General features: G+C 56.0%; 1 protein-coding gene across 4 annotated transcripts in view; it reads left to right on the top strand.

Annotated features, from left to right (window-relative positions):
* Window positions 1-307: 307 nt before the first annotated feature.
* Window positions 308-15,473, top strand: part of SPNS2 (sphingolipid transporter 2) — a 37,517-nt gene continuing 22,351 nt past the window's right edge. For 3 of the 4 annotated variants that reach the window (XM_043477441.1, XM_043477432.1, XM_043477448.1), the window contains exon 1: window positions 333-891. In XM_043477441.1, the coding sequence (XP_043333376.1) occupies window positions 522-891 (370 nt within the window). In that variant the 5' untranslated portion in view covers window positions 333-521. Of the gene's footprint in view, window positions 892-15,473 lie in introns of all 4 variants that reach the window. The other variant, XM_043477455.1, reaches the window with a different exon arrangement.

Below are 15,473 nucleotides of genomic sequence, written 5' to 3'. Positions count from 1 at the left end.
ATGCCCTGAGCTCCAGCCCCCCAACTGTCGCCCAGACTCTCCGCTGCGGTAGAGGGTGGAGAGGGAGGGCACTGAGTGGGTGCCAGGGAGTCCTACTTCCCGCACGCGGCTCCTAGCTCCGTGGTTCCCCACAAACCCCCTCCAGGTCCTCGCCAGCCTCGGCGGCCGCGCGGCTCCGGCGTGACTGCGCCCCCGTCGGGCGGGAGGGGCTCTGCGGCCCGGCCCCCTCTCCGCCCCCCGGGGGCAGCACGTGTGGGGCGGGGCTGTGGTCCGAACCCGGGGCTGATTGGGCAAGGGCCTGGTGGGCGGGGCCGGGCCGCAGCTGTCAGAGCGGCGGCGGCGGCGACCGCGGCGCATCGGGCTGAAACGGTGGCAGCGCCGCAGCCGGGGCCGGAGCGCAGGAGCCGACGGGGCCCGGCCGGGATGGTGCAGCGGCGGCTCCTCGGCGCACACACGCACTGAGTGGGCCCAAGCTGGGCCCCGTGCCCCCCGCGCCCCCCGCCGCCCCGATCCCGGCCGGCATGATGTGCCTGGAATGCGCCTCGGCGGCGGCGGGCGGCGCGGAGGAGGAGGAGGCGGACGCGGAGCGGCGGCGCCGGCGCCGGGGGGCGCAGCGAGGGGCCGGCGGTGGCGGTTGCTGCGGGGCGCGGGCAGCGGGCGCCGCGGGCGTCGCGACCGCCGACGATGAGGTGCAGACGCTGTCGGGCAGCGTGAGACGGGCCCCTTCCGGACCCCCCAGCACCCCCAGCACTCCCGGCTGCGCAGCGGCTGCCAAGGGCCCGGGCGCGCAGCAGCCCAAACCAGCCAGCTTGGGCCGCGGGCGGGGGGCAGCCGCCGCCATCCTCAGCTTGGGCAACGTGCTCAACTACCTGGACAGGTACACCGTAGCAGGTGAGCGAGTGCCCCACCCAGTCCGAGAACCAGGACCCTCTGCCTCGAGGTACCCCGGCGCAGGCCCCCTATATCCAAGCCTTTCGTGGGGTCCCTAAGGGCCTTCGCCTCAGGTACCACTGGGCAAGTGATGCCCCCAAGACCTACTGGTCCAATCCTGGGACCGCCCCCGCACCCCCCGGGCCAAGGGTAGGGGGAGTCCCCACCCCTGGAGTAGCCGGCGCGTCCTCGCCAGCCCTTGACGTCCCATCCGTTGTCCTCTTCGGCGAGAGTCTCCTTTGCGTCTCTCTGCGTTCTGGCCTTCGCGACCCCTCCCGCCCCTGCCTCAGGTTCCCGGGCCTCTCCTCCCCTCCCCCCAGCCCAGGCGGTCTGTCCGTCCGTAGCCGGTCAGTTCCTTCCTTCCTCCGCCGCCTCCACTCCCCTGCGTGCGTGCCGCGAGTGCGCGCGCCCCTTGCGGGTGTGCGCCAGAGGAGACCAAGTGTGTGCTCGGGGGCGGCGCGGATGTGTGTGTGAGCGTGTGAGCGCGTGGCTGACAAAGGCTTGGGGCTGCGGGGAGTGGAGGGAGGGGCGGGGCGGGTCCGCGGCGCCTGGGGACCCAGGATGCGGTTTGCAGCTGGCCCTGGCTAGAGGCCTGAAGACGCTTCCCCCTCTTCTCTGTCGCTTGGGGCCTGGGGTAGGGCTCAGGCCACTGGGGCAGGAGAGGGACTGCCTAGTCCTCTGTGAGCGTCTCCGGCAGCCAGCCTTCTCAGGGAGTGGGTAGGGGTCGATAGAACAACTGAGTTCTCACCCCGAATCTGCCCCTCTGTGCTTGGTGTGTGACCTTGGGCCGGTCTGAGCTGGTGTTTAGGTCTCTTCCCCCGTTTGTGAGGTGGTTGATCCTCAGACCCTCTGGGGATGAACGAGCGTTCTGGGAATTCTAGTCTGCTGGCTCCCCTCCCCCAGTTCTCAGGGATCTGTGAGCAGGGACTTTTCCCTAAATTGAGCTGCTCCCGGGTGGGAATAGTGCAGCCTTTAGAGAAAAGGACTTGGGCCAGACTTGCATGTGGGGGCTCTCTGCCATAGGAGACTAGTGACTGGATACCTGACATCCTGGCCAACTGGCCCCAGAACCTGCCTAACCACAGCTTAGTAAAATCTGCAACTACAAAAAAGAAAAAAAAAAACAAAACAAAACAGAGAGGGAGAAATTTTGGACAGACTCTACAGAGAACTTTGTGCCCATGACAAGAGGCGAATCCTGGCTTAAACCATAAAACATAATGCCACCTGGATCCCCTTTCCCAGGGCTCAGTCTCCCTGTCTGTTAAATGGGGTTTTGTGTCAAGTGGAAGGGAGAACTCTGCTGGGAGAGCAGAGACTTCTGCCTTCCCCGACTCCCACTTTCAAAATCTTCTATCTCTCTGTTCCTCTCTGTGGGGAGTTGAAAGGGGGTACCCCTGGCACCCATTTCTGGGGCGAGCTGTCCCCAGGGGACTGTTACTTTGGTCTGGTGAGCTGGAGTACTCAGCACCATCCCAGCACACCAGCCCATCTCATGCGTGTGCCATCCTGCCTGGGACTTGGGCGCTTAGGTGCCACCCTAAAGTGGGGAGAATTCAGAGAACACAGGTGGGGGGGGTGGACCTGTGGTTAGTGTAACATCACCTTCTGTCCACAGATGAGCAAGCCAAGGCCTTTGTCCACAAGGGCTCAGAGGGGGCACAACAAAGCTGGCATCTAAATCCACCTACCTGGTTCCCACCCTCTCAGCTGGGCAATGAATGGCCTGCTTCTGGCTCTGTCACACCAACTTGTCTTTTCAGGCCCCAGACCACCACCCCACCCTGATCCACACTCTGACATTCTTAGGGAAACCAACTCTGCTTAGTGGCCGAGGTGGGAGGGTGGGATCAAGGAGGGCTGGTACTTATCTGCCCCCACCCCCACGGGGGTCCCAGAGTCAGAATGGGAGAATAAGATAGGAAATTTTTGGTGAATTGGTAACAGGGGGTGGAGCAGTAGGGAGGAAGGTCCGGAAAGCTCTGTGCAAACACTGCCTGAGCTGTGCATCCCCTTCTGTCCCGCCAGGGCTGGGAGCTCCTGCTCCACCCCGCCCCCAGCACACAGCGCACACAGATTTCCTCTCCGGATAAGCCTGGCTCCCTCCCTCTCTCTTTACCGTAGATTCTCCTACCACCACCCCCTTGTTGCCAAGTTCAGTTTTCAGGAAGATTTACTGTCTCTATGGCAACTACTATGGCTTCATGTGTCTTAGGAGGCGGGGGGCGGTTTGGGGGGATTGCAGGGGAATGGTCATCTCAGGCTTCAGTCCACCTGTTGCTGACTGTCCAGCTGGGACAGATGAGGCGATGCTGACAGTCCATGGCCCAGTCATCTTGGATATTTGCACCCACCTGATCCCTGAGAACCTCACCATCTGGCCCTGGCTCCCCCATCAAAAAAAAAAAAAATGGGGAGAATTCCCACTCTCTTCCTTTCAGTTTGTCCTGTGCATTTCTGTTTTCATGGTATAGACCAGGTTGGTCCAAAAGAGATATAAGGCAAACCACGAATATAATTTAACATGTTCTAGGAGCCACATTTATAAAAGTAAAAAGAATAGGTGAAACGAATGAACAACATTTTATTCCACTCACTCTATCCAACATCATCAACATAGAAGCTCTTGATGGGATAGTTTGCCTACTTTTCATACTTAGTTTCAAAACTCAGTGTATTTTGCATTTACAGCACATGTCAATTTAGACTAGCTGTATTTCAGCTACCCAATAGTCATAGTAGCTAGGGGCCACCACGATGGATAATGAAGGTCTAGAGTCTTTGATGCCAGAGTTCATGTCCAGGCTTTTCAAATTCCCAGCTGTGTGACCTTGAGGATGTTGCCTGGGCCTTCCGGGTGATCACTTCCTTTCTTCTACCTCCCAGGGTTGTGGTGTAACTGAGAATGTCTCTTATGCTGGTGACAAGGCCAGACTCCTAGGACATCTTCACTTTTCCCTGCTTTTCCTTGGCTCTGCCCAAGCTGTGCCCTGGTCATTGTGCCTTCCTATTTCTCTCTTTCTCACAGTTCCTTTTAAGATTCCTGGGCAAATCCCCACCTTCTTCACAAGGGCTGTTCTCCATCCTGGGAATTCCAGTAGGTTCTGCCTCCATCCTAGCATTCCCAGCGCCACCGCCACCGGGTGATCCAGCTAATTACGGCTTCTCCTCCTCCTCCTCCCCATGAGAACCCCCTGAGGGCAGCAGGCCTCAGAAGCAGGTGAGAAGGGCCAGGCTCCCACTCTGGCTTTTCTTACTGAGCATCGCTTCAGCTGGATGGAACTGAAGTAGCCCAGAAACCACCTCTTAATCCTGCCCTCCACCTCCCTGGGTGGATGGGGATGCGGATGCTGGGAGAGAGCTGGCATTTATCCAAGGTCACATGGTAGGGCAGAGCAGGATCAGAACCCTCCAGTGTGGTCTTCTCTCTAGGGCAGCACAGAGCATGCCCCCCTGCTTCTGACCTGGAAAACTGGAGACTCCGCTGGCCAGGGTGGAAGCCCTCCGGGCAGATGAATTTCAGCTCAGTTTAACAGCAGCAGTTTGAGCTTCCCTCGGGAACACGGTTCTCGGCTCCCGCTCCCAAAGCCCCTGCCAGCCTGGCAGCCACTCACTGTCCATTCTGAGCCCACTTGTGGCTGCCAGGTCAGGAGAAGGGGTGGACCTTCTCACTTGAGGGTCCTGAGTCTCACCTTACCAGCGCAGCACCATGGTGCCTGAGAAGCCTGTGCCCCCGGGCTTCCATTCTTCCATCTGTAGAAGAGAAGCAAGGCTGAGAGTGTAGGAGGCAGCATTCTTTTCCTGGAATGAGGCCCACCAAGAAGGAGTTGTCATGGCCCTTTTCATGGTTGCTGAATGACTATTTGAGAGCTGAGATTCTCCCCTAACTTCTCTGAGGGCACCTATTCCCTTCCTGAGACCCAGTTTCCTTCCCTTTGATCCAGCCCCTTGGCAGCCTAGGCACTTGAAATCGGGTGGAGCAGGGGCTGGTGAGGAGGAGAGGCAGAGCCCTGCCCTGGGGGAGTCTTTTCTGCCAAAGAAGCTGAGACCTGTATCCATGGCAACTGCTCGCTAACACAAACCCAGAAGGAGAGAGGAGTACAGGGACCCAGCCTGGAATGCATGCCTGGCAGGGACTGGGGGCTTCCCCCAAACACCTGAGCTGGGTGCGGGAAGGGCCGCCAAGCATGGGTTCTTGTCTCTTTCTTTTTTTTCTGTCTGCTTGGTTGACACTTGGGGAAACGGAGGCTCCAGGCCTTTTGCAGTGTCACCTGAGTGTGTAGAAGCCAGGTCAGTCCCCATGCTTGGTGGCTATCTCTGTGGATGAGGATTATCAACGCCACTCCCGCCCCGCCCCCTCAGGTGGCTTTGTTTGACCCCTTGAGTGGCCCTGCCTTGGTCACTGCCACGTCAGCACTACGTAAGGTCTGCAGGGCGGGGTGCAGGCCACATTCCAGAATGCCCGTCTGGCAGGTCAGTGTCCGGGTGCACCGCTGGGCCGGCCTGGAATGCCAGCACCCCAGGGACTAACCACTAGCAGCCCATTTTCAAGCTCCTTTTTCCTCCTTAGGCACCTCCTCTGTGCCATAGACCTGTCAGAGAAGTGCCTTGAAACTCACTCCCTTGGTTTGGGACTCAGGGCCAGTAACCGGCCCAGCTTGTGCCTTTGTTTCCCCTTTGCGAATGGGGCAGGAAGGCTGCAGGGTATAGCCTGGTCCGAGAGGGAGGTGGCGGGGCAGAGCTGCTCAGAGAGGAGTTTCGAGTCCCTGTCAGGGAAGGGACTTTTGTTTCTGCCTGGGTGTGAAGTGAAGTTGCTCAGCCGTGTCCGACTCTTTGCGATCCCGTGGACTATATCCGACTCTTTGCGACCCCGTGGACTATAGTCTACCAGGCTCCTCGTCCATGGAATTTTCCAGGCAAGAGTAGTGGAGTGGGTTGCCATCTCCTTCTCCAGGGGATCTTCCTGACCCAGGGATCGAACACAAGTCTCCTGCAGGCAGACACTTTACCCTCTGAGCCACCAGGGGGTGGGGGCCTGAAATCCTGAGGGTCGATGAGCGCACAGGAGGCAAGGAAGACATTGTCTTGATCCCCAGGCTCATGGGGCTGGGCTCCCCATGGGCCCTGACGATCTCTGGGGCTGCTCCTGGCTTTGTCAGGATTGCTGTGTGACCTGAGGCAGATCCTGACCCTCTCTGAGCCCTGAATCCACAATAGAAGATTTTGTTCCTCTTTTTCTGTGGTCAGGATCTTGCTCCCAAGGGTAGTATGGGGCACGTGACTTGGTCTCAGGGACTCTCGCCTGCTAGACTTCGGCTCTGCCTACCTCTCCCTTTCCCAAGATAGCCAGGTCTGTTTCCTTGTGGCTGCAGTGGCCAAACTTAGTTTTTGCTGATGGGCCTCAGTAGTACCTCTGCCCTCCTTCCTAGAAGTCTTCCCTATGTCCCCTCCACTCTGTCCCACATCCGTCATGGCACCTACCCCTGTTATAGGCCAGCTGTCTCCCTCCAGCCTGAAGGGTTGCTGAGCCTGGTCACCTCTGTGGCCCCAGTACATGTGAGGGATGGGCACAGGCTCGGCTCCTGTTGGCCGACTATGTGACAGAATTGAGTTGCCCCAGCCTGGCCTGACCCCAAAGCCTTCTGGGCTGATGACCCTGGACCAAGATAGGCCTTTGTGGTCGAGACTGGGGCTTCTCTTGTGGTGGCTGGTGCTGCCCTTTTGTCCTGACCAGGGCTCACAAAGAGCTACGAGCCTCGTGTCTCCAGGAAGGAAGTGGGGGCAGTGGTCAGTGTGGTCCCTGTCTGCCCCGCCCGCAGACCTGACAATGGGGCTCCCTGGCCCCATGCTGGGCAGAATGGCCGCTGTACATGCAGGAGGGCGCTGGGGGGGTTCTCTTCTGCAGGTCTCTTCTGCAGGTGAGTCTCTACTGGAGGTGAAGGGCTGGTCCCAGGTCACACTGCCGGGGGGGAGGGGGTGTGAAGCAGGACGCTGGTCCTCTCTGGTCCTGGCCCTCTCTTGGTGGTTGGGGGGTTGGTGGAAGGATCCCTAGGTAAAGATGTGGCTGAGGGCAGAAGCCTTTCTTTTAGGGCGAGAAAGAAACAAGAATGATGCACTAGCCAGAGTTTGGAGGTTCGGGGTGCGGGCCCTGTCTCCTGCCTTGCCCTCAGTTCTCTGCCTCGCCCTCAGTTCTCTGCCTCTGTGGTGACGTTGCTGGGGTCTTCTCCTCTCCCCCACCCCTCTGTCGTGTGGTCTTCAGGATCCCCTCCCTGTCCGACATGGTCTTGCCAAATGGGATCTCTGACTGCAAGGGGCACGATTTATGCTTTGTAAACTGTAGAGGGCTGTGCCTGGGGTGGGATGTTCTTACTTAGTCACACACTGTTTGGAGCACCCAGGTGAGAGTGGCTGGTGTGGATTTTGAGAGGGAGCTGGCTGCAGCCTCTTTTCTGGTGTTTTTTGGGGTGAAATGGGGAGCACAGGCCAGATCGGGGAGCTTGGAGGCCAGCTCAGCCTACCTCCCGCCTGGTCTTCTATGGTCTGTTTCCTTCATCTTCTGAATCTCAATTTTCCACTTGAGAAGTGGGAGCAGGAGTCGCCGGTCACCTTAGCCCGCTGGCACAGCATACAGGGAGACCGCTGAGGGTTCATGGGCTTGAGCCATGCCTTTCCGAGGTCTCTTATCTCTCCCCACCCTCCCTCCCCCCATACCTTCTTGGCCTTATCCTGGGTCTGTGTCCACACAGGCCACACCCACCATGGGTTACAATAAGGGTGTGACCACCTTGTCCCCGGCCCCTGGTGGTCTTGGGAGTCCTTGAGCCAGAAGAGGGCCAGGGAGGCTGAGATGGGAAAGGAGTGGCCCTGCAAAGCCCCCAAATTGCTAAGGCTGAGTCCGGTTCCAGGAAAGCTGGCCCCAAATGATAGACCAGAACCACAGGCCAGAGGCCCGGCTGCCTGTCTCCGCCCACTCTGGGCAGAGAGGCTTGGTGGGGAGTAGGGGATGGGGTGGGGTGTTGGGGGAGGGCTCTCTGCTCTCCTCAGGCTGGCGGGGTCTGCAGGCAGGGTTCTGGGTAGGGAGGGGGGCTGTGGGTGCTCTTTAAGGGGCCAAGTCTGGAGTCTAGGTCTTCTAGGGAGGGGCTGAGACTGTGAGGCTGGGGCCCCATCCTCATGGTCCCTGCAGAGATGACCACTAGGCTGTCCTGACATTGATGATCCAGATTTGTAGGCAGACGTAGGGGGTAGGAGGGAAGGTGTATATAGAACAAACTTGATTTAAGATTTAGGATGGACACAGCAGGGATGTCTAGGGATTCTGGGTCACTCTCAGATGGGCAACCTGGGCCCCAGAATAGAGGCCAGATGCTCCCAGAGGTCACTCAGCTTGTCCCTGGGGGGTCGGGGGAGGGCCTTGCCCTGTGGACACTCTGGGGCAGGTAGAAGGGAGCACGCTTGACAGCCCGGGTCCCTGGCTGAGGAACTGCTTGGTCAGTCCGTCTAGGCTCAGGAAGGAGGGGGTGGGTGCTGGTGGGGCCAGGCTGCGGTTTCTTAGCCTGAGCCATCCAGAGCCAGGTCAGCAGAGCCAGGCCCTCAGGCCCCTATAATTACCGGGGCGGCAGCTACGGCCCAGTATGGTAGCAGGGGTGAGACTTTCAGACTGAGCCAGCTCTGAGGCCTCCAAAGGGGACCAGGGTCCCTCTGAGAGGGACTGGCCAATGGCAAGCAGCACCCGCCATCTGCCCCCATTTTGGAGAAAAGAACACTGAGGTGGGGGTTCTCATTCTCCGGAAACTGATCACAGCGGGGGGCTCTTGCCCCATGAGTTAACGATCTATGATCAGGTTTATAAGGTCTATAACATTTATTGACTACCTACTATGTGCCAGGCACCATTCCAAGCATTTTACAGGATTAACCCATTTAAACTTCACAACAACTATATATAGCAGATGTTAAAATGTATTCTTGTTATGGTATATAGATATACATATATAGATATATACATACATATATATATATGAATATTACTCAGCCATAGAAAAGAACAAAACAATACCATTTGCAGCGACATGGATGGGCCTAAAAATTGTTATGCTGAGTGAAGTGCATCAGACAGAGAAAGACAACTATTATATGATATCACTTATGTGTGGAATCTAAAAAAAATGGTACAAATGAACTTATTTACAAAACAGAAATAGAGTTACAGATATAGAAAACACACTTATGGTTGGTTACAAAGGGGGAAAGGCAAGGGGAGGGATAAATTTGGAGATTGGGATTGACATGTACACTCTAGTATATATAAAATAGGTAACTAAAAAGAACCTACTGTATGGCACAGAGAAGTCCAGTAAATACTCTGTAATGACCTATATGGGAAAATAATCTAAAAATGAGTGGAGATATATGTATATATGTATATACATATATATACATACATATATATATATATATATATATATATATATATATATATAAAACCGATTCACTTTGGTATCACCTAAAAGTAACACAATATTGTAAATCAAGTATACTGTAATAAAAATTAATTTAAAAAATTAATCCTTGTTACAGAGGAGGAAACTGGCACAGAGAGGTTAAATAACTTGCCCGAGATCACATAGCAGGGAAGGTGGGGAAGTCAGGATTTGAATCCAGAGCCCATGCTCCTACGAATTCAGCTATGCTGCCTGCCACTCTGAGAGAGGCAAGGTGGACTGCACTGGATGACGAGGCAGAAGGAGACCTCGGGATCGTGTCCCAACCTTGCATCTGAGGCTGGTCTGAACTGGGGGTTCCCGACGTCAGTGTGGATTTCCTCTTACACCATGGCCTTTTTGAGGACTCAGTGATGTCAGCAGGTTGGGTTCCGGACCTGGCTCCTCTGGGGGCGATTGAGGGGCCAGCAGTGATGGGGAGTCACTGTGAATATCTGTGACCAGCCAGATGGGCGAGTCAGGCCAGACTTCATCCAGCTCTGGGGGTACCTCAAGGTTACAGGGATCTCTTCAACAAGAGCCCCGAAGGAGGGAGCTGGGGGGTGGAAGAACCTTGGTAGACATGAGCTTGGATCTGGGCCCTGGATGTGGTGGAGATTAACAGGTGGAGACGAACAGCCCAGGAAGAGGGCACGGCTGTGTCAAGGCTGTGGAGGCCTGTGGACCGTGATGTGCAAGCCACAGGGGTTCAGACCACCCAGGCCAGTGGTTTCCAGTTACCTGGACAGTGTGTTAATAGATTCCTGGCTCTCGCTTCTAGACAGGGTGATTGTGCAGATCTGGAGCGTGGAGGCCTCAAATGCGGGAAGTCTGGGCTGAATTTGGGTGGTGATGCAAAGCCACTAAGCCCTAGTGGGGCAGCCACGCTCAATGAGCTAATAATTTGGTTCCGCTCTCAGAACAGTGTCTGGCATGTACTGAGCCCTCAGGACATGTTACCACCCCTATTACTGTTGTCATTAGCTGTTGTATTATGAACAAGGGTCCTGGGCTGTGTATTTTGAAGACCTCCTAGGTCTCCAGGAGATAGTGAAGGACAGGGAAGCCTGGTGTGCTGCAGTCCATGGGGTCGCGAGGAGTTGGACACGACTGAGCAACCAAACAACAACACCTGAGATGACTCTGAGCCCTGGCCAGAGCTGACAACCACTGGGCCACAGCCTTAGCTCCTTGAGTTCAGAGACTGTGATCTCTGAAGCCCCAGCCCAGTTTAATAGGAAGCTGATAAGTGCTTGTGTGATCAGGCTGCCTGAGGGGTGCTGGGTGGATGGGAGGGCTGGAGGCAGGGAGTCCAGGGAGGAGACTGGTTGGAGAAGGAGAGAGAGAATCCTTGGGACCCATTCATGGGAGGTGAGAGGGGTGTCATGGCCGACTCCCAGGTGTCTGGCCTGGGGAGTGGAGCAGGTGGTGGAGTCATGGAATCAGGGTCCAGGTGACTGTGATGCTGAGGGATGAGAAAGCCTGTGGGACTGAACCTCCAGGAGGCGGTTGGCTTCAACGGAGGATGGAGATGAGGACATTGAGTTGGGAGGGACGAAAATTCTTTTAAGAACTTTAGCTATGGAAATTCCCTGGCAGTCTAGAGGTTAGGACTTAGCGCTTTCACTGATGTGGCCTTTGTTCAACCCCTGGTTGGGGAACTAAAAAAAAGAAAAAAGAACTTCATCTGTGAAGTGTTAGTCGCTCTGTTGTGTCCAACTTTTTGCAACCCCATGGACTGTAGCCCGCCAGACACCTCTGTCCATAGAATTCTGCAGGCAAGAATACTGGAGTGCATAGCTGTTCCTTTCTTCAGGGGATCTTCCCCACCTAGGGATCGAACCTGGGTCTTCTGCATTGCAGGCAGATAGATTGTTTACCATCTGAGGCACCCTGGGAAGTGGGGAGAGGAAAAGATTGGCTGGTAGGGGGGATGAGGCAGGACTGCTTTTACCACCAGGATCAGCGAGGGGTGAGAGTGTTTGTGGACTCTGTGCAGGAGGCAGGAGCGAGGGAGGTGCTGACAGAAAAAGGCAAGCCAGCGGCTAACCCAGGGCCAGCTCCCCGGGAGGCAGGAGGTGCAGTTGGCCTTGGACAAGAGGCGAGCCCCTCGGAGGCTTGAGAGGGCTGTAATTAGGGTCAATGGGTAAGAAAATTCAGGTGCTCCTGATTTTCCAGAATGTTTTTTCTTGGCTCAGGGACGAGGACCCTGTGGACAGAGGACGATCGTGGCTGTGGATTTGGGGTGACTGCCTGGAGAAGCCCGGATTGGGAGCTGTGGCCATGGGTGGGGGCAGCTGCGTGTGGGGTAGAAGCCCCACCTTGCTCACCCTGGGCTGGTGGAATGGGCTGGGTCTGAGCTGTAGGAGGCTGCTCCTGGGCGTGAGGCCCGTCCTGTGACCCACTAAACCTCAGCCTCCAGGAAAGAGGCTAAAAATAAGGCTGTGGTGAAGAAGAGAGGGGGGTTGTGTGGGTCCAAGCCAGCCTGGAGCCCAGAGGAAAATCTGAGACGACCGTCCGGGCTGCTGTGACACACGCTTCCTGTGCCAGCGGCCAGTGGGATCTCACCCGCCTGTGGCAGTGGCCCTTTGCAGGCCTGGAAGAGGGAAAACAACCCAGAAAGACTTGGGCAGGGCCTGACCTAGAGTCTTAAAGCCCACCCAAGGCCCTGTTCCCTGGCAGGGTTTCTCTGACTTTCTGCCTGGAACTCAGGCCTTGGACCCAAGGCTAGATTGCAGGGGGCTGCTGGGACAGGGGCATTCAACGCTTCCTGTGCCTTGGGGTCTAGACTGCTCAGGAGTTCCCGGGGGCCCTGGATGCCCATCTGGATGTGGTGACATATTCCTCCCCCTTATGAAGCACTCTGTGCAGTGGAGGAAGTCAAGGAAGTCTTCCTGGAAGTGGAGGCAAATGCTGGACCTTAAAGTCATGGGTGGGGGAGTGCATCCAGTCAGATGGCTGGGATGTGCCTTGGGGAGGAAGCAAGAGTGTTTTGTTTCTTAAAATAATGTTATTTATTTAGGGCTGTGCTAGGTCTTTGTTGTTGCGTGAGGGCTTTCTCTAGTTGCCATGAGTGGGGCCTGCTCTCTAGTTGTAGTGCACCGACTTCTCATCGCAGTGGCTTCTCTTGCTGCAGAGAATGGGCTCTCAGGTACAAGGACTTCAGTACTTGTGGCATATGGGCTCAATAGATGTGGTGCACAGGCTTAGTTGCCCTGAGGCGTGTGGACTTTTCCCAGACAAGGGATTGAACCCATGTCCCCTGCCTTGGCAGGCAGACTCCTAACCACTGGACCACCAGGGAAGTCCAAGAGTGTTTAGATTTGCTATGGACACATGCCACCTTCATTGTGACCAGTTTGATATGGCCTCCCTCCCAGAAGGTGAGCCTGGGGTTACTGCAGAACCACGCCCTCCTCTGGGCTGTGGGCGGGGACCCAGTACAGGACCCTGAGGGAGTGGCACCCTCCTACCATCTCTCTCTTTTAAAAAATTTTTTAATTGGAAGAAAATTGCTTTTCACTGTGTTGGTTTCTGCTGTACGTCAGTCATATATCCCCTTCCTCTTCTCCTACTGTCTCTTGACTCTACCCATCCTTCTGTTTGCCCAGTGCCTAAATTGTGACAGTCTCTGTCCTGGGTTCTAGAGATGACTTGCTACAGTCCCAGCTCTCAAGGGGCTCATGATCCAGTTTTGGGGGGGTGGGGTGGCGCAAGGAGGCAGGCACCTGTCCATCTGTCTGAGCTTCCCCCTCACAAACAGTCCCTGGGGGTTGGCTGTGTGCCTGGCCCTGGGCTGGGGAGGGGGGGGGTGGGCAAAAGCGAACCATGCAGAAGCTATGGGACAAAAGAATGAGCTTGGGTTTTTGGTAATAGACCTGGTTTCAGATCTTGCCCCTGACATCTTGTGTGCTGTCTGACAAGCTATGTAATTTCCTGGAGCCTCAGTTTCCTCATATGTAAAATGGGGATGATAACCCTAGATCAGCATGGGTAGGAGGGCTAGAAATACCCCTTATAGAGTCGTACACAGTACCCGGAACTCAGCAGGAACCAGCAACTAGCGGCTTTTTGCTCCTGGCCACAGGGGGTCCAAGGAGCTCATATCCTTGTCCCCGTGTCTTCTCTGTAGAACAAATTGATCCTAGTGTGACAAGCGCTAAAACAAGGATGGACGGGGGAGAGTGGGGGCAACGAGCTCTGCCCCTTGTGGGAGGGGGAGAAATCAAGGAAGACTTCCCAGAAGAGGAGGCATCTAAACTAGTTTTGAAGGAATGGCAAGAAGTAATTCAGTCAACAAAATTGCACCAGGGTAAGAAGAGGCAGCAGGTATAGTTAAAGGGGCCATAGGTAAATTGGGGTGGCTAGAGCATGGAGGTAGGGGTTGATGCCCTGAGAAGTGAGGCTGGAGGGTGATGTTGGCAGGGCTGAAGCTATAGCCCCATGGCCTGATGAAGCCAGGGGAGGCACCAGTGATGGTGATTATGTGAGAGAGGGCTGTGATCAGATAAAAAAGCTACAGGCCCTGGCTCAGGACTGGGAATGGGCTGTGAGGTGGGAGGTGAGTGTGGGTGGCACCCCAAAGTCAGCCACGCCACCCAGAGCCCCTGATGGAACTTGAGGCCTCTGAGTCCGAGTTGGGGGCACCTCGGAGGTCCCACCTGATGGCTGTGCCACCCACAGACCCAGGATTGGCCCCTGGTTTCCGCCTTCGAGGTAAAGTCGCAGCCCGCCCCGGTTATTAAGTCGTTAGCTGGGTCTCACGCAGCCTCTTCATTATGGGTAATTATGGTGAATCCTCTCTGGGTATTAACAAGGAGGAGACCAGCTGCTCTTGACTGTCAGGCTGCTAGGACAGGAAATCCCTGGGCATCCCAGCCCTGGGTCTCAGGTTGGGGGACAGTGGCGATCTTCTGCAGTACCGGTCATCGGACAGGACCTTTGTACTGTGTTTGGCGATTCCACTTTCAACCACTTCCCTGTGACTTTGAACTTGTGGCTTAATCTTCTGTGCTTCTGTTTCCTTATCTATCCTGTAGGATGATAGCACCAGCCACCCAGGGTTGTGTGAGGGCTAAACTGATAAAGCACTTAATGTTCAGTGATATGAAACACTGGAGAAGGAAATGGAAACCCACTCCAGTATTCTTGCCTGGAGAATCCCACGGACAGAGGAGCCTGTAGGTGGGCTACAGTCTATGGGGTCGCAAAGTGTCGGACACAACTGAGCGACTAAACAACAGCAAAACAACAATATGAACCACCATCATTTTAGATGCTGGCATCAGCATCATCGTGTTGAATTGTTCTGGGAGTTTCCGGAAGGCCGGGTCTGGTCCCTTCCTCTGTCCCCTGTGTGGGGAGCTCCAGAGAGAGGCCCTGTCTCCTTTCTCCCCTCTTTCTTCTCAGCGCAGGCGTGCAGTGGTCAGGGGGGCTCTGGCCTGTGGTCTGGCCTCCTGTTGTCCTGAGATAAGCTGAGGCAGAGGCCCTGGGGCCTGTGGGGGCAGAGGGTTGTGCTTACCCGGGAGCCCTGGTGGAGGGCTATGTGAGGTCAGAGGGGGCCAGGACGTTGCTGGCCTCCATACATCCAAGGCCCTGTCCATCCACAGCTGCCGATCGTTTCTAATTGTCCTAGTTACCAACCCTGTTGATGCTCCCTAATGGGAGTGCAGAGGTGGCTGGAAGTTGGGAGAAGGGCAGACGTGGCCTCAAGGGCTCCCATTCTCCCCAAGGAAGCAGGCCTGGAGCCCTACCTGCTTCCCTCTGCATCTTGGCTCCTCATTGGAAAATTGGGGGTCCTGTTATACTCCTGAGGACAGCTGGGGGGACATGTTTGTGCACATGTACAGGTGAGCAGGTATAAGCATTGCCTGCGTGCCCTCACCATCCTCTCCTTGGCCAGAGGGATTTCCCTGCAGCTTTCAGAGGCTGCCCATCCACTCTCCCCTGAGGGCAGGGTCCACCTCTGGGGTTCCAGAACCTAGTCTGGGGCTGGGCTGCAGGTGGGCAAGAGACCCAGGCTGGCAGTAGGAGGCTTGGCTGCCCTAGGTGGGCTGAGTGATC

The sequence above is a fragment of the Cervus canadensis genome, chromosome 1 (genome assembly GCF_019320065.1).
Source record: "Cervus canadensis isolate Bull #8, Minnesota chromosome 1, ASM1932006v1, whole genome shotgun sequence".
In the NCBI taxonomy this organism is placed as follows: Eukaryota; Metazoa; Chordata; class Mammalia; order Artiodactyla; family Cervidae; genus Cervus; species Cervus canadensis.
The sequence above is the reverse complement of the archived record's forward strand: the minus strand, read 5'-3'. Positions and strand labels throughout refer to the sequence as shown.